This window comes from Palaemon carinicauda, chromosome 14 (genome assembly GCF_036898095.1).
Source record: "Palaemon carinicauda isolate YSFRI2023 chromosome 14, ASM3689809v2, whole genome shotgun sequence".
Lineage (NCBI taxonomy): Eukaryota > Metazoa > Arthropoda > Malacostraca > Decapoda > Palaemonidae > Palaemon > Palaemon carinicauda.
This window is the reverse complement of record NC_090738.1, coordinates 110,845,633-110,871,685: the sequence shown is the minus strand read 5'-3', so window position 1 is coordinate 110,871,685 and position 26,053 is coordinate 110,845,633. Positions and strand designations below refer to the sequence as shown.

General features: G+C 41.4%; 1 protein-coding gene across 5 annotated transcripts in view; it reads right to left on the bottom strand.

Moving 5' to 3' along the window:
- Positions 1-24,052: 24,052 nt before the first annotated feature.
- Positions 24,053-26,053, bottom strand: part of LOC137653612 (TBC1 domain family member 31-like) — a 125,485-nt gene continuing 123,484 nt past the window's right edge. For all 5 annotated transcript variants that reach the window (XM_068387163.1, XM_068387162.1, XM_068387160.1 and 2 more), the window contains exon 17: positions 24,053-24,378. In XM_068387163.1, coding sequence (XP_068243264.1) covers positions 24,275-24,378 — 104 coding nt within the window. In that variant the 3' untranslated portion in view covers positions 24,053-24,274. The remainder of the gene's footprint in view (positions 24,379-26,053) is intronic.

Genomic DNA, 26,053 nt, shown 5'->3' with positions numbered 1-26,053 from the left:
TCACTCAACATTTAAGTACCCATGATCAAGGCAATTTTTGTGTCTCAGCGCATGACTTGGTTCTGGTTAGATTATATTGATGATAAACAGATGCAGTGCATGAATTTTTTTTTTTCAATAGATACTGTATTATTAGATGCATGTTTTTTACAGTAGTAGTTTTCCTGTAAAAGTTCTTTAATCATATCAGGATCATTACCAGTAACTGGAAGTAAATATCTCCTGGGATGTAACGAATGGTAAATTGTTTCAAATGATCAAACATTAGTAAAGTTAACTCTGTAAAAATAGTCCCTTGAGTACATGTGATCTTAACCCTTTTACCCCCAAAGGACGTACTGGTACGTTTCACAAAACTCATCCCTTTACCCTCATGGACGTACCGGTACGTCCTTGCAAAAAAATGCTATAAAAATTTTTTTTTCATATTATTGATAATTTTTTGAAAAAATTCAGGCATTTTCTAAGAGAATGAGACCAACGTGACCTCTCTATGACAAAAATTAAGGCTGTTAGAGCAATTGAAAAAAAAATATACTGCAAAATGTGCTGGGAAAAAATTAACCCCCTGGGGGTTAAGGGTTGGAAATTTCCAAATAGCCTGGGGGTTAAAGGGTCAAAAACCTTTTGCAACAAAGTACTGTACAATGTGTAGCATAGCTTCATGTTGCCAAAACTTGGATAGATAACAAAAATTGTTGCGTACGAAATCTATGGAAATTATGAATCTTACTTGGTTCAGAACTACTGTAAAGTATTTTTGTTACAACATTATGTTTGAAGCTGTTTTTCCTCTCCCAATTTGGTCATGATCAAAGACTTCATGCAGTAGTAATCTTCCTTAAAACTTTATAGAAATTTTTTGGAAATCTTGTTGAAGTTTAGTGAATGGTAATGAAGGTTAAATGTAAAGGACGAATGAAGAATGCATGATTTTTGCAGCTAGACTTAAGGGTAATTTGAGTTTTTCTTTAAAGAAATATGGTTTTCTAGCATTAATGGATAGCAAAACACAGTACCTGTGCTGCAAGAGAAAAGCTGATAAGTCATAAAACATTGAAATAAATTTTTTTAATGGTATCTAAATTTGTTTTGCTAAGATACATATTAGAGTATCCTTGGAGTAAATTTTTGTTTAAATAGTTGACTTCCTGTCATATCCCAATTTTGTCAGTAATATTTTAGCTCAACTCTATTATTTTGCCTTACATTCTGTCCAAATGCATAATTCTATCGAGAAGTCCTCAGAATATTGTAAATTGTTTATTTAAGTTAAGAAATTGGTAAAAGGTTATTGCCCTCAAGTACTTACGTGCTAGAAATGTAAACAGTTGATTTCTATTTTTGCAACTAAGTAAATTCCGATTTACTTCAACTGTGCACTTAGTGGAAAACAAAACACTAATAATTACCATAGTTTTACTACACTGGTAAAATAAACTTGAATATATGTTTACAGTATTCCTATGCATATACAAACCTTTCATCCTCTAAGATAGAGAGATGTCTTTATCAGTGCTGGAATGGCTATTGAATCATTAACAAAGTAGTTGCATAACGACAGGTTAAGGGGGGAAGCTTCGCCCACCTGCCTTTCACATAATAGCCACTTTGTTCTCAGTCACAATGGGTATAGGCGAGCTGGTATTCTCTCGACTGTTTGATCTTTTCTCACATTCATTTCTGATGAGTATATGTTCTTTATATTTTTATCCATGTAAACACTTGCTTCTAAGTGGAAGGGAACCAAAAGGTAAGCATATGGTGAAGTGAATTTTATTTCTATGAAGCTACAAACTTTCAAATCACTATTTGTTGTGTACCTTTGTGAAGGGGTGACTGTAAGCAGTCCCCTTTTGAAGTATTGTTCTCGCTCTTTTGATGAGGAATACAGTGAACTTGGAACATTAATTGTTTTGCTTTGTTTCTCTGCATTGGGAGAGGGTTACCCGTTTCAGAGTGAATTTTGCCATACCTATGTGGCTGATGATAGTGAAAATATATGACAGGCTCACCCATTGGTCCCCTGTTGGTGATCCCTGTGTTGCAGTGTCAGTAAGTGGTCCTAGTGCTTCCTTTGTGACAAAACTCCAAGTGCAGTGGTTTTATTTTGCAGCAAAGGAAGCTCTAGTAGCTTCCTCCTCAGAGGAAGTGCTGGCATTATTGGTCTCCCAGACCATGACTCATCTGTGAAGGAAGAATGGCTGGCAAGGGGAATATCTCCTCCTCCTCTATCAATCTCTTATTCTTCCTCCATTCCTTTTATCAGACATTTATTCCTTGGGAATACGATGATGAAGAAAATAGATGCATGGGAATGCCTTTTGCTAAAAGTTCCTTGGGACTAATAAAGATCTCTATTATTGGGAAAGAGTGAGGGCACTCGCTCGCCAACTGGTACCTTTGGAGTAAGTCAGGTGAGTGTGAGATGGTGTTACAGTTACCGCTGTTTTACGGGGAACAGAGGAACGGTCCTATTTGGAACAAACAGCAACATGGGCCAAGGGATGGTGAGAGTGTATGCATCTAATTTTCTTGTTTCAATAATGACATGGGGGATTGTTTCTTACCCTGGTGCATTCTCTGTGCCTTATGGAACTTGCCTTCTGACTGGTACCTTCAGGTTAGTAAGCTATCGTGAGCCTGGTAATATAGCCACTGTTACGTTATTGGTTGCAGGTGATTGGTTGGTCCTACCAGGACTAATCTCCAATACAGTACGTTATGCTAATAGGGGTATAGTTCACTCTTACCGTCACGTGCTGACATTGAGCTCATGCATTGGCTGGTTAGCAATTGTGAGTCTGGTGTGACTGCCACTGTTGTTTCACCAGTTGCAGGTGAACGCGATCTTCATATGGGTACTATTAACGCTACTCCTAGTTCTGTTACAGAGCATAGCCAATGGAGCTCACAAGACAAACAGTTCTTGTGGGGTGAGTTAGCAATCATGAGATTGGGGTAACAGTAACTATTGCTCACCTTTGAGCTACTATGAAGTTTTCTCACCGACCTGTGCCTTCTGGGTCTGTTCGCAAGGTAAGACAGAACTAGTGACCACATTTTGCTCCAGTATCAGGTGATTAGTCTTTCTGGATAGAACACTAACTCCAAGGCAACTGGGATAAGGGTACACCATTGTGTAAATCTTTCCTCCTTTTCCTCTCTTATAGAGTAGGTGGACAACTTCCAGGTGGTCCTAGACTCTGTGTAGGAGCCTGGGTGACTGACATGACCACCTTGGTAGTCAGGCAGGATGGAGATGCACATCCCCATGTGGTGGGGCCAGGTCCCAATTGGCTGACTTCACTACCTTGGTAGCCAGGCAGAATGGAGATGCACATCCCTTTGCGGTGGGGCCAGGTTCCGATTGGCTGACTTTACCATGTCAGTAGCTGGAGACACGGCCCTGCGCTGAGTCTCCAGCTGAGTGGTTTGACTACCCTGGTGGCTTAGCCAGGCTAGCCAAAATTGCACATCACGAGTTGGTTGGTTCAACTACCCCGCTAGTCAGGCTGGCTAGAGATGCACGTCCCCGTACAGGCCTGTGTACTCTTTTAATTAACCATCTGTTGGAGGAGCTTGAGTACCTTCCTTCACCTTTTCTACCTAGACTGGGGAGAGCTCCTCACTTCTCTCTTACAGATACCATGTTATCCTGAATTGAGAAGATAACCCAGCTCAAGTATATCTTTGCATTTTTTAATACAGCTAGTGGCCATGGATCGTTGGCTGAAGGTTCACGGCCTATACTCATGAGCACTGAACTACGACTTACTTTTCACCACAATCAATAGAGAGAAGGGCATGTGGTGGTACATCTATCATTTTTTTTTCATGAAGTAATAAGATACTTTTGAAAGAGGAGATACCACGCTCAGTAACGGTCCTGCTTGCTAGCACGTTGTGGACTGTGCTGAGCCAGTCAGTGAATGGTCTCCACTTTGGGCTTTCGAGCACTAACCTCGGTCACTCTCGTTCACCAGAGGAGGGTACACAGTACTGCTCTAGATCTGGCATCAGGGCAATGACTTCATACAGCTTCTTCCTTCAAAGGGCTTGGACCCTACTACTGTTGTTTTTGTCCCTCTCAGGGTCAGTCCAGGAGGGGTGTTAGGAGGAAGAAAGGGGGAGAGCTGTCAGTAAGGAGATGACTTACCTTACACATTCTCTCCCTCTTCCATACCAGTAGCAGCTAACTGTCCCTCCAGGAATCAAATACTTACACCATCCAAGCAGAGTGGAATATTTTTGTCCACCTTCCAGGTCCCTTTTCTGTAGGACCCTTTTGGGGTGACCCCAAGTCAAGTGGTGTTGCATGGTACCAGGAGAGAGACTCTATAAAGGTGGTTGTAGAGAACATATCATTCTGGCCATAGGTAGTAGGTTGACTAGGGCACCAGCCACCTGTTGAGATACTACAGCTAGAGAGTTACAGGTCCTTTGACTGGCTAAACAGTACTACAGTGGATCCTTCTCTCTGGTTACGGTTCATTTTCCCTTTGCTTACACACACGCACACACACAGCCTATTCTTTACAATTTTCCTCTGTCCTCATACACCTGACAACACTGAGATTACCAAACGATTCTTCTTCACCCAAGGGGTTACTGCACTGTAATTGTTCATTGGCCACATCCTCTTGGTAAGGGTAGAAGAGACTCTTTAGCTGTGGTAAGCAGCTCTTCTAGAAGAACACTCCAAAATCAAACCATTGTGCTCCAGTCTTGAGTAGTGCCATGGCCAGTGTACCATGGTCTTCCACTGTCTTGGGTTAGAGTTCTCTTGCTTGAGGGTACACTTGGGCACAGTATTCTATCTTGTTTCTATTCCTCTTGTTTTTTTAGTTTTCATAGTTTATAGAGGAGATATTTAGTTTAATGTTACTGTTCTAAAAATATTTTATTTTTCCTTGTTTCCTTTCCTTGCTGGGCTATTTTCCCGTTGGAGCCCCTGGGCTTATAGCATCCTGGTTTTCCAACTAGGGTTGTAGCTTAGCAATTAATAATAATAATAGTACTTTCCAGCAGATCAATGACTTCCTTGTTTGCGTCAGCCAAAGAGGGATGGGTGCATACGCCTCCTGCTACCTAAGGAGGCCATTATACAATACAGTAGAGTCTTTCCCTCAAGACCATTTCCTCTCTCTATTTTATGAAGAGAATTGGAGAAAAAGAGGCTCCTGGGCATTGTAGGATCCCACCTCCTCAATGTATCAGTTCATGTGTAAAGAGAGCTTCAAGAAGTTTTGTCTATCCTAGGCACTTGCCTACTGCCAACCTGAGGAGGGTATCATAGGGATTCTTCATTCAAGACTACCTCTCTACTCTGCATCAGCAAGAGAGTAGGAAACTTTCAGGCTCTTCACGATGTCAATTTTATGAGGGATTGGAGTTCTGTCGTCTTACAGACTGTGATGAAGACCCAGTGCCAGTCAGTCTCAAACACCAGCTTGGGACTTCTCTAACCTATGTTTCCGTCAGGGCTCTGCAGTGTTACTTGAAGAGTATTCGACACCTGACATGCAAGTTTTACAGCCTTCTCATTAGCCCCAGCAACAATAAAAATTAAATGACCAGACAGTTCCTTTTGGCTTCGTGAAGCTGTTTGCTTGCAGATGGAACTTTTATCAGTGCATATCACTGCCGTCTCAAGTAAGGACTGGCCTAGCTCTATCAGTTTAACCATCGGCATATTTGGAGTGAAGGTGTTGGAACCCTATTGCCTTGGTACCTAATGGGACATTGCCCACCAACCCTTGAAATCTGAGGTGGCTGCTCAATAGGTGTGTAGCACTTTCAACTCGCTCATGGGACATAATATGCATTCCATCTAAGGTAAAATTCAGCGTTATAAGTCTTGAGGGGAGGTAAAATGACTGGCTCTTCTACATCTTTCTTGTATCTCTCATGAGTGTATACATCATAGTGGTTGGATATCTGATACTGGCGAGTTAAATGACAGAGCACCTTTCTCATAGACTATATCTGCCATGAAGCAACTCCTTTATCCTCCTGGCTCCTGGCAAGGGGTATGATGGGTTTGTATCTTGCCAAACATTTTTTTTGTGCTTGGTTTGACACTGCTGATGCCCTCTCTCTCTTATAGAGGATCCTTAAAAGCTTCTACAGTTTATACCTTAATTAGCTCTTAGGAGTTTGTTGAGGTCACCTTCCCAGCTCCTGTATGGGACCAGGAAGGATAACATGTCCAAGGAAGAAAAGAACCTTTCAATTTTGTTCTATGGTCTTCTTCCCACTGATGAGTGAGTCCATATTTCAAATGATTAAAGGTTGTATAAACTTTGGAATAAGTATATCTTAAAAGTGATTTTTATTTTTCTTGAGTCCTTTAAATGAAATTTCCCACTCAGTTCTAGGCCTAAGGATAAAAGTGGCCATTATGTGAGGGGCATGGGCTGGGCTTATCCTTCATGTCACCTGTAGTTCACAAACTACCCTGTTAATGATTCATTAGCCATTCCAACGCATATCTCTATTTAAAAGGACTTAGGTTTATATAGCTGGGAAAAATACAGAATACTTTTAAAATTTTTTGCATTCATGAAGGCAAGTTAATTTGGTTAGAAAATAAGGGTGAAGCTACCCTTTGAAAAATGTACAAAAGCTACCTCTTTCATTGACATTGTGTTGGAAGTTTATAGGAAACAGACCAGTTTATTACAAGTGTTGTATTTCAAAACATTTAGTAGTTATCCTGTACATTAATAAGTTTTATTTTTATTATTATTGTTGACTTGCTACAATCTTGCATAATTCACTTATTAATTTGGAGAAAACCTCTGAAGCAAACTTCAAATGGATAATATCATGACCTTTGCTTATGTATCAAAGATATTTGATTCATGTAGATATTGGTAGCTCCTGGTTTAGATTAAGCCAGCCTTGTGCCAGTGCAGGACTATCCAAAAGGCAGCCTGTAAGTGAGGTAAGTTTTTAAAAAAGAATGAGTCCAAGTGTGAAGCTTTGGACCTGGCCCAACTGAGATCTGGGGTTAAACTTTGAGTAAAGATGTGATCCTCTTTCTAGTTCCTAGAGTGTAGTATGATGTTAATGTTTGGATTACTTCTAATATATAAATTTTGATTTGAATTTACAGAACTGATGTTTTGAATTAATTTTGAAATTTGTAGTTGTATTTTACTGCTTACCGTGCAGATTACCGTTTTCTTATTCAAGCTCTTAAGAAAGTGTACTTACTGTACCAGAATGCATTTAGCTAATACCATGATCTGATTAATCAATACAGATTGTTATTTAGTGATGCGGATGTGTGATGATTTTAAGGGAAACTACTTATGATTTATACACTAACAGGTAATAGATATATGCCTCTTCTGCTGCCAGATGATGTACTGTTCACAGATTTTGAAGCCTAAGGAACATGGGGAATTTTTTCTGTATTACTTTAAAGAATTAAGCATAGAAGTATGTACTAAAGAACCAATAGTCTTTTAGCATACATTATATGGTATGAGGTAGATTTTATTGCTTATTCACCTGCTTATAGGTGGATTATTTTAGGATAAGTACTATGTACTGATACGTATACTGCATTAAACAGGATTTTACATAAACTTTAATTTTTGAGTGATGGTAGTTTTTTAATGACTATTTAAAGCTTATTCAGTGTCATTTGTGGTTGATATTAGTTTATAATTTGTAGTGGCATAACTATAGTGAGGAGTTAAAACTTGTGTTGAGGTAATTGCACATTTATTACAAAATCTGCTTGGAATATTGTTAACATACTTCAAATACATGGGGCTTTTTTACTAGTGCAGTTTTATCTTGGTAATTTTGTATATACAGTAAATAGGTTGTCTATATTACATGCAGTTGATGTACATCCTTAACCTGTCCGACAGTCAAGTTTTTATACTGTGCATACAGTACAATATTTTTCCACAATTTAATTATGTGGTTCAAGAATTGGCTGCTATTGCAAACACTGTACTGTAATACCAATTTTGCAGATAAGAAATATCATTATTGCTCCATGCTAGTAAATGGAAAATAAGCAAGTGATACCAACATATTAAGTTGGTAAAGATTGTTTGAGCTTAACATGAACCACTTACTGTACTAGACTGTGTTGGTTCCTGCGAGGCATACAAACCCTTGTCCTTTAATTAGGGAGATTGATTCAGCACGAGCTAGAGTCGGTTGCCAAAGTTGGATAACGAGTGGTTAGCCAGCTGGTGAGGGTGCGAGGCCATTAGCCCTGCCCACTTTCCAGCAGGATATATACAGTCAGCTCCTTACAAAATTCTTTTAATTTTCTTTCTCTTGTCAGAAAATGATTGTGGTTGCTAGTGGTGGAATTAAAGCAAGAAGTTTTTGGACGCTGCAACCGGTTTATAGCTAAACCAGTTGTAGGTCTACAACCCCTCTGTGTGTCTTCTAAGGGGCATGATTGTTCGCAATCATCTCCGTGCACTGACTGTAGGTTGTAGGCTCCAGTGCAGTGGCCAGCCTGTGCCCTGAATGGAAGAAGTTTGCTAAGTGTTCATCGGAGTAGGATTAGCCAATCCCAAAGAAGACTCCAATGAAGTCTTTCTCTGCTTTGGTCTTCGTAGGGGGTGCGACTGTAGCAGCCCTCTGTGCATACAGTGTTGGATTGGTTCCCTGGGAGTACTTTATGCTGCAGTGCTTGAAGCTGCTTCAGCGAGTTTTTAGGTTGCGCTGGTGTGTGGGGGAACCCCTAGTATTTGCTGCACTTATTCGTTGGCTCGGAGTTTTTCGCCCGTGACTGTACAAAATAAATCTTGGGTTTCCTTAGGTCTTTTAGGTAGGCCCTCCATGACTTTGTTGAGGGAGCTATTAGTGACAATTACTTCTCCCCCCCGGGTTCCCCTATGCAAGTGTTCCCGGTGAAAGGTGGGGGGGGGTTAACTCCCATTGTCAGCGACCCCCATGATTTCTAAGCTGAAAAAGGCTGCTAAGTCTGGTAAGGTAGTTCATGGCCCAACAGACAAGTTGTTGGTGCCAGAATGCATGAACAACTGGATCTGTGAATCTCAGACCTCGCTTGAGTTCACTCAGTCAAGCAAGATCCTAACCCCCCCCCCATTAAACTGCCAGTGTGTGCGCTGACTGGATGACTTGCTGGAGAGACTCATGGTGTTCTTCACAAAGTTAATAAGGTTATCAATCCTGGAGGCTTTGTTAAGTACAAAAGTATTGTGCTGTTGGGTGGGAAGGCAGTTACCTTCCTTGTTCACCAGGCAGTGGACCAGTGGGCTAACTAGATTTTGAAGGAACTAGATGAGACACTGATTTCTCATTTCTCAAAACAGTTTACCCCAGAGGTGGAACTCATCGGTGTGGAGTGCCCCGTCTCTCGTTCCTGGGAGTCGTATACAGGTGGCGGTGGAATCATGGAGGTCTGCTTTGCAGGGTTCCTTAATCCGGAATGCTGTCTCCTTCAGCAGCCTCGGCCATTTGAAGGTGGGGATTGTTAAGCCTGCGGGATCATGCTTAAGGAAGGGCTCTATGTCTGCGATAAGACCCCGGTCACCAACGCTCGTCTCCTCATCCCGAAAATAAAGCCGTGTGCAACGCCTTTTCAAGCACCCCAACCCACTCCTTTTAGGAAGGGTGGTAGGGGGAAGAGAGAAGGGAGATGGAAACGTTAATGCCAGCGTTCCCCCTTTCCCACTGCCTAGAGTAGGGGGATGCCTCTAATCTATGGTAACATGTAGACGTTAGTCTGGAGTGAACGGTAATGACTGGTTCTTCTTCTTCATTCTTCTGTCCCCTCTTGGGGACCAAGCTGTCGAAAGGTTATGTAATGGATTGGACATGATGCTTTTAATATACACTTTGGAGCTCCATTTTTTAGATCTAAAGAAGTAGCTTTACCATTCCCTTCAACAAAGGGGGGATGGTAGATCTTATACAAACCCATTGATCATCATAGAAGGTATATATTTCCAACTGACATACCCTTCATGGGAAGGGTATCTGCAGGTTGATCTGGTATATGCTTGCATGTACAGCCCAAGTCCTATCAGCCTTTCTTCCTATGAAAGTCTGGTAGGAAGTTGCTGGGATTTTTGCTTTGACAGATCAAGTGGTTGTCACTTCCAAGTTAGAAAATTAATTATCTAGTTTAGGTTGTAAGGGGACTTCCTAATTAAGGAGTCCTTTAATCCAACTACCCTCCTTGCCCACCCCTCTCGGACCTGGCTTGAAAGGATTAAAAGTAAAAACTCTCCTGCTGGATAGAGGTTGTGACTATTCGCCTCAGACCCTCACCAGCTTGGTAAAGGCTCGTCATCCAACTTTTATGACCAACTCCAGCTTCTGCTAAATTAATCTCCCTAATTGAAGGAATCGGGTTTGTGTGGCTGGGAAAAATACAAATTAATTTAATTTGTGATATTTTCCACAGCAGTTTGAGAATTTTGTTCTAGAGAAAATTTCACAAACTCAAAAACAATCACAGTAAGAAAAAGAGTAAAGTAGAGGAAATTAAATGTTTGACAATCATTTATTGTCACCCAAGATCCATACATTTAAATAAAAAAATTCAAACTGGAAGAATTGAGCAAAAAAAAAAAAAGGAAAGTTTTCAAATTCCAGTCTTATTCAATACAGTAGTTAGTTGTTATAAACTTTTAAGAACTTATGCAGTCATTTAGCTGTGAGAACTTGTTGCCTGTTTTGCGGATATTTTTATATTTATTCAGTGAAATATATTTATATTTGAAATCATTGCAATTTTCTATATTTTATTTAGATATACTTTTAGCGCTTAAATATTTGGAATTCCTTTGAAAAGTTGCATCAGTCTGTCTTTTGTTTGGCTACTTATTTTAAATTTAATGGAAGATTTTCTTTTATATTTTACTGCTAATTTCCTGTGTTGCCTAATTGAAATGATTTTTGTAGAGTACTTTGGATATTTTTGGAAAGAACCCACGAAATGAAAGTATACATTCACAGGGTTACTAAGATTATCATTTACATCATCTGCTTTGTATTTTTTAATATACAAATTGAGTGATTTTAATGTGCTTTCATTTTGAATTATTATATGGTGCATTGGAGTTTTATTAGGTTTTGTGAACAATACGTAAATTATACTACTTCTGTACTGCATAAGCATTTTTTTGACAGTACTGTATAGTTATACTTCCTGCACAGTAATTTTAAGAGTTATCCAATTGTTTTCTCCCTAGATGTTTGGCATAAGTTTTACATTGACATCAGTAGTGACCATGCAAGGTATGTACTGTATTGGTTTTATGATTGTGTGCAAAATAGTGAAGAGAAATCCCATTATGGCACCAGTTCCAGTATAATGATATACTTTACCAAAACACAGCTGAAAGAAAACTTACAAATTTTATGAACTATATTTGGTAATCTAAAAGTTGCATTGGTTAAACTGATTGATCAAATCAGTGCTGTTGGATTTAAAATCCCTCACCGCAGGCTTTTTGAATGTTCTAATATCTACAGCTTTGTAGTTGAAAGGTAGAAAGGAAAAGTATATATTTAGGTAAAAATTGTAATATAGGGAAGTAGTTTCAAAATATGCTAATTATTTAGATGTTTACTCCCACTTGCTTCTTGAGGTCATTACTTTGTACTTTCAAAAACAAAAAAAACTGATGATTTCACTTGTATATGCAGTATGTTGACTTGTATATTTGTAAATGGAACAAGGGTATTCTGCAAGATTAGTTTTTTAGAGAGAAAAGGTGCTATTATTTTTTATCTATTTGATGAAAAAAAAAAAAAAAGTCTTCGAGAGTTACACTTTTTTTTTTCTTTGGCAATTATAGTTCCGTAGCATGGACTTGCAAAGGATTTGGCTTGTATATTTTGTTCTCCTTGAAATATATCCTTTGGTCTTGTGTATGTTTTATAAAATTAGCAGCTTCAAAGTCTTGAATAATGCCCGGCATCTGTGATTTTGACGTGGGAGAGGTATATTTTACAAGGATTTTCATGTAGAAAGGATTTTTAATAAACAATTCATATCATATCTTTTTTAAAATATAATGGTACCTGTGTTCATATAGTGAACGAACAGCTTATTTTACAAATGCTTGTTGCAGCTCGAACTTGATAAAGGGTTAGTTAGCTGAGAGGTAATGAATGGAGACATGCTTGTATTATTCTGCCCTCTCAGTATCTTGTCACTGTAGTTCATTATCAAGACCCATTTATAGACCTGTCTTTTCATACAGAGCTGAAATAGGGAATGTTTTCAGCAGAACTGGAATGGCCGTTAAATTTGTTAACAAGGTAGTTAACGACAGGTGGCTTATGTGGGAAAGTAGCCGTGAACACCCAAAGGGCTAAGACTTTACTTTTGCCTTCGGGCGCAACTAGTACGGACATACTGTTGTGACCTATTCATTTTCCTTTATAGAAAGTGAATCCTGGCTGTTTTTTACATTGATCATGGATGTGAATATGCTAGAAATTTGTACTTGCCGGCAAAAGGGTGGTCGGTGCAACTGGTTTATGGTTAAACCGAATGTAGATCCACATTCTGCATTTCTTGTTGAGGGATATGATTGTTAGCAAGCGTCCCCAAGAGCGCAAATTGTGGCCGCCTGTGTAGTGGCTATAGTGTGCTTTGAAGGGAAGGAAGAGAGCCAAGCTTTTTCCCGGGTCTTTTTTGGAAATGCTCAAATCGACAACAAGGAAGTTTCTCGCCTTCTTCCTTTCCTCATCAAGTGCTGATGCCACTGTGGCTTCTATGCATATGCCCCTGGATTGGTCCCCTGGGAGTACATGGGAGGAGCAAGGTGGTCTCGGATTGGCGTTGGAGGCCTTTTCAGGCTTTGATGGTGTGTAGTTCCCCAGTGATCGCCTCACACCAACGGAGATTGGAAGTTCTCCTTTTGCCCTGCATACCACCACCAACAAGTTTGACCTAAGGAAACTCAAGGTCTTGAAGGTAGACCCTTTACATCTTTTTTGAGGGAGCTGGTAGCTAACGTTACCTCTTCCCTGGTGTCCCGCCTTTCCATTGTCTCTTGTGGTGACACCTGTGATTTCAATTTGGGTACAGTGCCATCCAATGTCAGTAACCCCAGTGGTGAAATCCCCTTTGGTCCTTAAGCCCAAAAGGAATTTTAATGCCGGCTCCCGTAAGTGTGTCCGTGCTATGGAAAAAGGTTCTGGAATGGGTTAGGGCTCCGACTAAATGTGGGTGTAAGTTGGCTACTAGGCCCCAGGTACCAATGCGTGTTGCCTCGGAGGTGTCACCCGTGAACGGACATTTTGTCACCGGACAGTTATTTGAACAGACACATCGTCGTAAGACGATTTACTTTAGTGATGCTTAGTCGAATGACCGTTTCGTCGAATAACCATTTAGTCAAAAGTGTTTTGTTAAGTGTTATTAAAAATACTGGATAATTCATAGCTTGCTGTGTTACTGTATTCCATTCCAATGAAAAACCTGTGTATGTATATACATATATATATAGCATATACCACACCAGCAGATACCACCCCCCTTCAACACCTCCACAGGTGTAGCAGGAGTCAGGAAGACACTGTAGGGAAAGCCCCATTTGTCCTGGCAGCAGCAAACACATTCTCAGTTAGTGGAGCACCAGTGATGCCCAAGGAAAACCAACTTCCTTAGGATCAGGTTTCTGTTGTACAGCTACACGTAATGAGGAAATGACTACGAACAGACATGCCCCTGTCCCCCACAAAAGGCAAAAAGATGATTACAATATAATCAATATTTGCATAAAAACTTGACCTTCTTGTGGCTTTACTAGTAACCATGAGATTAATAAACATTACCTTAGGATAATTTAGCTATTCCTGAATCCTAAAAACCTACCCAAATTTTAATCACATTGCCATCCCTGCTACCTCCTATTCTATCATGACGTTGGCAACACTGTCGGCTGAACCGAGAGATCAGTCACCTTCCTCGTCAGTTGTTTATGAGCAGCCAGTCTGTAAACAGCTGACCGCTCTCTTGAATTTCTAATTATCCTTTTTTCCTCATTAGTTCCTTCATTCAGTTGTGTTTTTTGGTTCTTATTATAACCATTTACTTGTGTTAGTGGCATTTTGTGGCTTCCTTGTTTGGATTATCATTAATTTGGTAATTTTTTGTGTAACTGGCTCTTCTTCTACATGAGAACTACACTAATTGCAGAAGTAAAATGTGAGATTTGTTTTCTGGTTGTGATTTGTGTCATTCATGGGCCGAGAGTAAGATGATAGCTTACGTTATACATCAAAAGACTTTACAACATAAGAGTAGCTTTTTCTCCCAAAGGTATATAAGGAGTTCCTTTATTGATGGAATGTGGCATTGAATGAAGAGATACCCCTTCCAGAACACCAACCACAAAAGACGGTACACTTGACCTGGTACATGGCAGCTGAAAATCTCCTTAGATATCCAGACATCTTTTTCACAAATTGCTGCAAAAACCCTGTCTGAGAGAGGAGATACTGGATAGTCTTCAGGTTGAAGTTGCAGGGATACTACAGATGTGGAAGATGTTCACGTGTTGCTGTCTGAGTAGATCGTATCATGGAAGGAGTTCTGTCAGGAGCTGAAGCAGGTCTGGGAACTATTCGGCATGATGCCATAGTGAAGCTATTAGGATCATTGACAGGTTTTTGAATGATCTGGCCTTGTTGAGCACCCTTCTCATCAGACAGAATGGGGGAAAAGGCATACACATCGATGCTGTCCGTCCGTTGTTGGAATGCATCTTGCCAGAGGACCTGGGAATCCAGGACTGGAGAGCAGTAAAGCGGGAGTCTGTTATTCAGGGACATTGCAAAGCGATCCACCGTTAAGGAACCCCACAAAGTAAGGACTTAGTTGACTACTATATGATTCAAAGACCACTCGAAGCCCACGATACAGAGTTGTCTTCTGCCCATCTCAGCATCTCCACTACTAGATGGCAAAGGGGCTGGGAAAAGGTACTTCCTTACTTGTTTACATAAGCCACTACCGTGGTGTTGTCGCTCATCAGCACCACTGAGTTACCCGCTAGGAAGGCTGCCCTCACATCCAAGCGATATATATGGTGGTACCTTTCAGACTCTGACCAGAGCCCAGAGGCCATGTGGTGCTGAGTGTGGGCTGCCCACCCTTCTTTTGACACATCTGAAAAGAGCATCAATTCCGGGGGAGGAACAAAAAAGGTCGACCACTCAGTGGAGATCCTCTTCTGCCATCCACCACCTCAGGTCCGTACGCTGCTCGAGTCCCCAGGGGCCAGCGTATCCGGGGAGTCCTTTTGCTGAAGCCACCTGGATTTTAGCTGCCACTGAAGAGATTGTATTAAGAAGCAGCTGTTGTGAACTAGACGGACCAGGAATTTTAGATGACCTATGATGTAACCAATGCTGAGCTGGGAGAGCATCTCAGAAACACCATCCTCAGCCTCTGGATTCTGGTATTTGATGGGAGGACTTTCTGCAGGCTGGTGTTGATGATCATGCCTAGGTATACCAGTCTCTGAGAAGGAAGCAAGGATGACTTCGAGATTTACCACAATCCCCAGATGTTGGCAAAATGTTAGGAGTTCGTCTCGTTCCAGAAGAAGGGTTGCCACCGAGTCTGCTAGAATAAGCCAGTTGTCTAGGTATCTTAGGAGATGGATACCCATTCTGTTGGCCCAGGTTGACACTAAGGTGATAACTCTCGTGAAAATGTGAGGTGCTGTCGAAAGACTGAAGCACAGTACCTTGAACTGGTATTGCCTGTTGTTGTGAATGATCCTTAGATACTTCCTTGATGACGGATGGACTGGGATCTGGAAGTATGTCTTTGAGATCCAGTGTGCACATGAAGTCCTGCAGTCTTACAGCTCATCTGACTGTGTCTGCTGTCTCCATGCTGAACGGAGATTGTAGAACAAACCAGGCGCCTTTTTCACAAGAAGAGTCGACTAAAGAAGCCTGGGGATCCGTCAATGACCTCTTGGAGAGCACCCTTTTCCAACATGGTCTGGACTTCGTCCTCGGAGGTCCAGCTTCTTCCTGGATACCTTCGTGTATGAGCTCGATGGAACTGGATTCCGAGTCAATGGAGGGAGATATTGTGTGAATGGGACGCGATACCCCTAACGAATCACAGACTGTCTAGGGTTGGGTCCCGTGCTGCAGCCACCTCTGTTACCAGATTTGCAGGCATCTTCCCACTGGTGAGAAAGTGGGAGGATTGCCCTCCCTAGTGGAAGCAGCCTCAACTGCTACCTTTACTTCCTCTACCGCCACAATTGGACTTTTTTGAGACTTTCTCGGAGGCAGACTTGTTCCCTAAGATCTTTGTATCGCAAGTGTTTCATACACGCTTGTACACTGCAACGGTTTTGATATTTTATCTTATCACTAGGTCTTCCCTTCACTATTTATAGACCGACCTGCGTTATCATGCTAGCTCATGCCTTATCATGTTTGAATTTATGTGACGTTCTTCCTTGCAAGTCGCTGTAGGATTGTTTAATAAAGTAAAGTTGCCTTCACCTCACCTCTTGGTTACAACCTAACTGCTTGCACGCACATTGGTGACCAGTGGAGTGACCACTCCCTCTCCCTCACTGCTGGGTCTTACTGTTACATTGCCACCCCTCGAACCTGCCTCTTCGGCACACGTCGCCTCGCCTCAATGAAACTGCCGCCCTTTACCAGCGAAGAAGCATTCGTCTGGTTCCAGCATGCTTTAGTCCAGTTTCAAGGGCATTACGCAGTCAAGTACCAAAGCAGACTATGTTCTTGCAGCAATGTCCAAGGACACTTACCTGGAAATATCCAATTGCCTTTGCGAGGAAGGGGACACCCCAATAGCGTAAGATGCCCTTAAGAAATACCTCCTGGAGCAGTACTCGCCATCACCAGCTGCCCGGATAACCAAACTTTTTCAGCCCTCTCAACTACCATGGGGGACCAAAAAGCATCGCTTGCCCTCAGGGAAAGGACCAATATCGCTCGCCCTCAGGGAAAGGACCAATATCGCTCGCCTGCAACCTGCCACAGACGGCTCTCCTCGTAAGGTGAACTTACTTCTTGCCCCATGGGTACGATGCTTATCCGAATCTGTATGTGCTTCCATACCCGATGTCCATATTTTGCTCATGAAGGGTCTGTTGACCAAAGTTGACACCCTTATGGACAGCCACTTCACCAACTTCAAGATCTCCATCAATGCCTCAACTCCTGACGAAGATGACAACTATTCAACATCGACCAAAGCCGATGTGAATGCGGTAGGACATAGATGGCCACCGCGTGATGTGCTGGAGTGGCAACAAAGCCACCCACCACTCGCTCATGCTCCAACTAATGACCTCTACAGCTATTGACCGACACCCATCAGCTGCAGTTATGCTACTACCACTCAGATTCGGGGCTCCTGAGAAAAATGTTCTAACGGTTGTCTGCGGCCAAAACACCTGTAAATAAGCCATTGCCAGGGGTGGTGGCCTCCCCTGTCACTAATCTTTTCTTTTTACATGATGCAGGTATGGGCTTGCGATTTTTGGTAGACGCGGGTGCCTGCCGTACTCTTCTGCAAAAGCTACACTCCAGGACATGACGTAGTCTGTTTAAATGTGCCTGGTAGCTGCCAACAGATCTGTGATCCCCACCTACATTAACGAGTACCTCTCATGATGGTTCGGAAGCGTGAAATATCACGAAGTTTCTCATTGCTGACGTCACATTGCCAATCCTTGGTGCGGATTTCCTCTTGCATTACCACCTCCTGGTTGATGTCGCTCACTGATGGGTAGTCAACGCATATTCTTACTGGTCCACACCTCTTCAACCCACCCCTCCGACCTCACTCTCCACATCAGCGCACCTACGGATGCCTACGCCCACCTCCTCATGTCATACCCAGAAGTCTTCTGCGTTCCAGCCAAACGCCCACGGTTCGTGCCAAACACGGTGTTTATTATTATTATTATTATTACTAGCCAAGCTACAACCCTAGTTGGAAAAGCAAGATGCTATAAGCCCAAGGGCTCCAACAGGGAAAAATAGCCCAGTGAGGAAAGGAAATAAGGAAATAAATAAATGATGAGAATAAATTAACAATATATATATCATTCTAAAAACAATAACAGCGTCAAAACAGATATGTCATATATAAACTATAAAAAGACTCATGTCAGCCTGGTCAACATAAAAATATTTGCTCCAACTTTGAACTTTTGAAGTTCTACTGATTCAACTACCCGATTAGGAAGATCATTCCACAACTTGGTAACAGCTGGAATAAAACTTCTATAATACTGTGTAGTATTGAGCCTCATGATGGAGAAGGCTTGGCTATTAGAATTAACTGCCTGCCTAGTATTACAAACAGGATAGAATTGTCCAGGGAGATCTGAATGTAAAGGATGGTCAGAGTTATGAAAAATCTTATGCAACATGCATAATGAACTAATTGAACGACAGTGCCAAAGATTAATATCTAGATCAGGAATAAGAAATTTAATAGACCGTAAGTTTCTGTCCAACAAATTAAGATGAGAATCAGCAGGTGATCACCAGACAGAGAACAATACTCAAAACAAGGTAGAATGAAAGAATAAAAACACTTCTTCAGAATAGATTGATCACCGAAAATCTTGTAAGACTTTCTCAAAAAGCCAATTGTTTGTGCAATTGAAAAAGACACTAACCTAATGTGTTTCTCAAAAGTAAATTTGCTGTCAATAATCATACCTAAAATTTTAAAAGAGTCATACAAATTTAAAGAAACATTATCAATACTGAGATCCGGATGTTGAGGAGCCATCGTCCTTGACCTACTTACAAGCATACTTTTGAGTTTTGTTAGGATTCAACTTCATACCCCATAATTTGCACCATGCACTAATTTTAGCTAAATCTCTATTAAGGGATTCACCAACCCCAGATTTACATTCAGGGGATGGAATTGATGCAAAGAGAGTAGCATCATCTGCATATGCAACAAGCTTGTTTTCTAGGCCAAACCACATGTCATGTGTATGTAGTATGAAAAGTAATGGGCCAAGAACACTACCCTGAGGAACACTGGATATCACATTCCTATACTCACTATGGTGCCCATCAACAACTACTCCTTGAGATCTATTACTTAAAAAATCAATAATAATGCTAAAAAACGACCCACCCACTCCCAACTGTTTGAGTTTGAAAACAAGGGCCTCATGATTAACACGGTCAAAGGCCGCATTAAAATCAAGGCCAATCATACGAACTTCCTGACCACAATCCAGGGATTTTTGCACAGCATTGGAGATTGTAAGAAGGGCATCACATGCTCCAAGGCCTTTACGAAAACCAAATTGCAAACTAGGGAGTAGATGATTACCTTCAGCAAACCTATTAAGACGTTTTGCCAGAAGACGTTAAAAAACTTTAGATAATATGGGAGTTATGGAAATTGGGCGGTAATCAGTGGGACTTGAACTACCACAAACACACTTACATAGAGGAGTAACATTTCCAGTTCTCCAACAAGTGTTAAAAGCTCCTCTTCGTGCTAACTTGCGCAAAATATCACCATATCAAGACAATGTGGCTCCAGTTTTCACCAGATTCAGGCGTATGGCACCGGATTGTTTGGTGGCTGTTCACTGAATTGGAAAAAAATGGGCCTTTGCCGAAAGGACTGCAGCCCATGGTTGTGACCCTTACACATCGGTGTATCTAGCACTAGCAGCCCTAGGAAGCTAGTCCTCAATTTTGGAGTTCTGATCCTTGTCCACCCACGAGCTCTTAATTGTAGTATCTCGAGGTGGGTCATATCGGAATCATGTCTGGAGGAGGAAGGCATATCTTGCCGATGTTACCGCTGCTGCAGAAGAGGGTACCACGAATTTGCCTGGAAGATCTGGTCGCGCTGTGCTTGGGGTCCGTCTTTGAGTCTCTGCTCTCCCTCCAGGGAGTAAGGAACTCCTCGATCAGTGAAGGTCTAAAGTCCTCCCTGTGTCCACTGGAATCTGGGTCGTCTCTAGGAAAAGGTGCTGACGGTGACTGGTCCGCACTCTTGGGTGTGGCATGCTGCTCAGGCAGCACAATCTCGTTGGGAAAGAGGCGATAGGTGGACGTTAAAGAGATCTCCGTAGATCACAAACTCCGGCTTGTATGGGGTGAAGGGTGTCTCCCCGGGGAGGAGTAGGGTTCCTCTGTCTCCTCTTATTCTTTATAGTCAGAACAGGGGTCATTTGCACAAGTGAAAAGTCCTGCTGGACTGACCCTGCTGTTCCCATAGGTACACCATTTTCTTGAGGAGACGATCATCCAACATGGTAGGTCCCAGGAAGGCTGTGGCATCGTAGGTCTACATCTGGGGTCAGATCGTAGTTCTTGAAGAGACTGTCTTCTCAAGGGGGATCTTGAGCATGCTGGTGTAGGTCACTGCCAGCTGTTTACTAGAAGGAGCAGCTCTCAAAACACGTCTGGGGTCAGATCGTAGTTCTTGAAGAGACTGTCTTCTCAAGGGGGATCTTGAGCATGCTGGTGTGTCACTGCCAGCTGTTTACTAGAAGGAGCAGCTCCCAAAATAGCCAAACTCACCGCCTTCACCAACGTGTCAAACCGCGGAACCTCATTCTCGAAAGATTGAAATGGGAAGGACTTCTCACTGGGGAGGCTACAAGGTAGAGAATGCCTCCTGGGTGTTGCTGGTTTAGGTACCAGAAAAAGAGAGGAGAGAGGTCACTTATCTGGCTGTGTTGGAACTGGCATGGCCTCACATACTGATCTAGCATACCTCGGTGAGGGCGCATCATAGGAGCTGGCTCGCGTGCTGATCTATGTGATCATGGAGAAGGCGCTCAGAAGGGCATTCACACATGGAATAGTGATCGGGCGCAGGGTATAGCAATCACATGTATACTGTAGGTCGTGCTCGTAGGAGGGTGGTCACGCGTGCGTGCTGTAGATCGCGCTCAAGACAATGAAGAGGCTCACGATCACATATGGACTGTCTGGGAGCGTAGCGATTATCTGGTGAAGAACGACACGCAGAAGCGCACTCACGAGTAGATGGGAGGTCTCGATCTTGCTGACAATGTGCATCAGGGTTGCATAAAGAGTAAAAGTGCACGGGAGACTGGTCACTCGAAGACGTGTGAAGATGGCAGATCACGCGCTGGCGAGCTCTTGGACCAATAACGAGGAGAATGTTGATCGCGAGGGTCATCATGGGTGTACCTTCTGCTGTAGAGTGAGGGTGAGCGCTAGGATGTGCGGTCTGAGCTCGGGAGACGAAGGCATGTAGGCTCCCCTAGGGGAACGGCGAGCACTCCTAGACTCGGACACAGCAACAGGCCGGAGAGACAATGGCACGCATCTAACTCGCAAGAGGTGAGCAGCCTCTGTAGGAGTCATGCTCTGAAGGGCTAGGCGAGGCAGTGCAACGACCTGACGAACCACGTGGCGGGAACCACTCAGGGGAGGACCTCACCTGCAAATGGGAAAGGTGACTACCCAGAGTAACAGGAACATGTTTTGGACCTTGCTCCCCTACGCAGGCTGAGTGAACTCAGAACAAGGGGAAGCACAGTCTTTGGTGGCAGGCAAAGGTGGAGAACTCGCGCCTATTATTATTATTATTAAATGCTGAGCTACAACCCTAGTTGGAAAAGCAGGATGCTATGCAGAACATCGATGACAGCAGAAACGGGGAACTCCTCTGGCACAAAACCTTTGGAGCCCCTCGGAAGGGATTGAACTCCAGCTCTGAAAAAGACGGGGTTTGCTTCCTCTCTGCTCCCAGCTGCAGCAGCTCGACAAGGCCTTCCTTCGACGGGACCAGCAACACCAAGCAAAGGCCAAATCTGTAATAAAAGATCATAAATTGAGAAGGAATCCTCCCCCCTCCCCGAGGGAAAAGGTGGCCGCTAGAGGATGCGACAACGTCCTTGAACCCAAAGGTTGTCCTGGGGTTAATTGGTCAACACTCCTGTTCAATCGGTCCCTGGAGGAAACTAAGCGAGCAGTAGCTTTGGGGAAGGGATCAAGGAGTTAAAGAAGTAGTCCGAGGTTTCTTCAACTTTGGGGGAAATCCCTCTTAGACTACTACTTATGCTGCCGTCCAAATCTCTCCCACTGGGAGGATGACTACTCCCAGCATTCCTCGCAGTTGTCGTCCTGTGTACAAGACCGCCATCAGCAGGCTGGACACAACAACGGGGTGTGTGTGTGTGTGTGTGTGTGTGTGTGTGTGTGTGTGTGTGTGTGTGTGTGTGTGTGTGTGTGTGTGTCATCCTTGACCGAGGACATGAAGGTGCCACATTTACACCCCTCAGGTGCTGCACATGTCCGCATGATAACCTAAGAAGAAAAGCAGTCACACCTTAAAGAGAAAATCAAAACAGCGTTAGTCAAATGGCAGTCAGAATTGGGAGGGTAAGACACACAACGTCCGCTTTCAGCTGAGCCAAAAGATAAAAGTGATGAGCAACACTGGTATGTGTGTGTTAGCGGCGTAGCTGCTACTACCCCCTGCTAACCAGAAGTTGCTTAGTTACACCTTCCTAAAAGTTTTATGGCTAGTCTTCCAGCTTTGCCAAAAGTATATCACTAATAAAAACGAAAGGATTTGTATTTAGTGTTGAGAAAATTTCATCAACAAAATTCCAATTTCATTTAATTTATCCATGTTTACCAAGACACAACTGCATGCCTGCACTCTTATCCATTTATTCTGGAAAGGAAAAGCAAAGGTTAAAACTGCCAAAATTTGAGAAGCAGCAAGAGTGTGAATTACTTGTAGCGAGGTCAAAAGTGCTAGTTTTGCCGACTGCCACCCATCCCAGTATTATAATTACCTTGTTAAGTTTTAACGGCAGTTACAACTATGCTGAATTCCTATTCCTATTACAGGACAAAAGTTTGTATTCGTGTAGGAACAAATAAATGATATCTAGTCAGGGTTACTAACATTTCCTAAACATATTGTTAGGCTCTTGTAATGTAATAATAGCATTTAAAAAAAGTGTAACTCTGGGATAACTCTTAGAAAAACTAGCTTGAAATTTTATATTTAACAATAGGAAAAATTTCAGAAAAGTACAATTACTGATAAGTTTGTTTACTTGGACCAGCTCTTTTTTTTAAATGATTTTCAAGAAAATGATAACTTCACTACTATTATTTAAAATGTGCAGATGACCCTAACAGGTGATACAGTTGATACTACCTACAACATAAGTTTCTGCAGAATAAAACACATTTATGACAAATCAGACATGTATTAAAATACATATAGAAGTACCATTATATAAATCTATTGTATTTAATTATTATTCATGGAATGCTATTAGTATGGCTAACAGTCAAAGACCATGATCATGTTTTTATTTTTAAAAATTTGTCTTTCCTGAATTAAATGAAAAAAAAAAAAACTTTAAAAGGCTAAGTTAGTGACTTGGAGATCTCATGGAAAGTTGAATTTCCAATGTAATTCTTAATATACTGAGGTCTCTAAATTGAAACAAGAATACCTAAATGACTAGTGATATTTCTTATTGTTACGTATAAATTCATTCACATGGTGCAAGTGAAGATATTTTATAAAAATAGTCTGTTTTCCAGGCAGTCAAACATTGAGTAAAGTTGCACTGAATGGCATTCTCCTAGTTCTTTCTAATTGGACATCCAAGCTGTTACCTTCCACAATTTCAGAATATCAAATTTTTCAGTCAAGATCAGGTCCTACTGAAATACCATAAGAGGTCAGAATAGGTTTGGTGGTTATCAATTTACTATTTACTGTACAGTAATAGAATAAATGAAGGCTGCCATAGAAAATTGGTAAAATAATTAGTGCTAGTGCTGACTAGGTTTTTAACAGACTTCAGTCGCTCAACAACATATGATGTGGATTTAGAATGATTGTGATAACAGCATTATGATACCAATTATCAAGTAGCTAAGACTATTTCTCAATGGTCAGAAGATTTTGTTTTAATCGAGAAGTGAAGTAGCATAGCAATAAGGTAAGAGTTTTAGAGATGAAAATACAATTAGGGTTAAATGTCTTATTTATTCAGCATAAAGTTGGCAATAATATAGTAGCATGACTTTAGTATCCATCTTTAGTAAAATAGGCAAACTACTGAATGCTTGCACAGCCTGTTTTTACAAAAATAAAGGGTTTCTTCAGCTAAGGCACCATATACAATGGCATCAAATTCCATATAAAATGCTCATATCACAATGGAGAATCTCAGTTACTAATGTCATTCACGGCTATTGTCAACACTTAGTGTCAACCATTTCAACGTTATTTTCAGTTTTCCTTGGCGTTTGCTAAATGTCTCTTTCGAAGGTTTCTGATGCTATTTAGACAATCTTCCTCTTGTTTCTGAAGTTCTTTCCTTCCTATTAAGTATACTGGGAAGAGAAATGAAATCATCAGTTAACGAAAATATCCCTGAATTCAGCAAATGGAAATAAAACTGATTTAGCATGCCTAGTACAGTAAAGAAGCAAACAATGAATACGCATACAGGCTGTATTTAAAAATTACATAAGAATATTGGTCTGATTAATATATGTAAAAGGCTAAATGATTATTATGGAACTTAATATTTCTCTTTTGAAAAAAAAAAAAAAGTTGAATTTTACCCAAGATCCATCTCAAGTCTTTTAGAGTGTTGAACTTTTATTTAATTTTGCATGTGCTTATAATTCAAATGTTACTCAGGAACTAATTTCAAATGTAAATTTTTAATAATATTCAGCTCAATCAGATAAGCATTTCATTTAGTATTACCCTCAGCCCTCCATATCCATGGGTTCTTTCTTTATAATTTTGATCTTTCGTGACACAGAGAACCGTATAACCTATTAAATAAATAAATCACATGTTCGCGGGTTTGCAAGAAATAATTTCATGGTGCGACAATTTTAAACAAACCGAGCTCCTTAGCACCCAGGATGCTTTGCGCCACTTCCCTCTCCGCTCAGCACAACATCCCATCTTTTGCCGACTCGGCTTCAGTCTTGCATCGTTTCTCCTCGCGTGTGCATCTCCTGCTTCTGTCTTTTTGAGTAGAATCATGTTTTGATATAAAAAAAGTTATATATTTCTACACAGTAGTATACACTCCTGTAGAGTATTTATATTTACCAGGTAATGTTCTATAGATGTGTGATTCCCTACAGTACTGCGCAGGAGACGATGCATCGGGAGTTTCGTCATGCTTCAAGATTAAGTCGAACTTTGTAGGATAATAGTTAGTAGTCTTTGCATAAAATATTATATGTACACTTAGTTCATTTATTCATTAACTATACTGTACAGTATTGTACATAAATTACTACTGTACTTATGTACGGTAAATGTAGGCTGTATGTGTGATGAGTTGTCAAACAGCGAGAGTAATCCAAACCAAAACAGTTTACAATTACAGTACAGTAGCTATAGTGATAGTACTGTATTATTACTATTATTATTACTTCCTTAGGCAGTAGCAGTACCAGCTGAACTCGGTAGAGTCCCTTGTCAGGCTGGGAGGAACGTAGAGAGTAGAGATCCCCTTTTTGTTTATGTTTTGTTTGTTGATGTCAGCTATCCCCCCAAAATTGGGGGAAGGGCCTTGGTATATGTATGTATGTACTTCCTTAGCTACAACCCTAGTTGGAAAAGCAGAATGCTGTAAGCCCAGGATCTCCAACATATATCACAGTAATACTGTGTAGACTACAGTATCAGTATATGTTATATTAGATGAAAAACAGTGTTTTTTGTTATGTCCCGATGACTACTACTATAGTCTAGTGTTACAAACTGTACTTTACACTTACTGAAATGTTTTTTTTTTTTTCATTTACACAATACTGTACTTATACTGTGATAGAAACAAAGTAAAAACAATATTAGGCAGTACTTAGTGTGTTAGTCAACCGCAAGTAGGCAGTGGGGAGCAAGTTGGTAGGGTTAAGAGTAATCCCAATCTAGCGCAGCAAGTATTCCCGAACTCTCTGTCTTCACCCATGTGTCTGTTACCTAACCACTGCGAATTAGGAGGGCGGATTGTAAACTGTAAATGCAGTGCCAATCTGC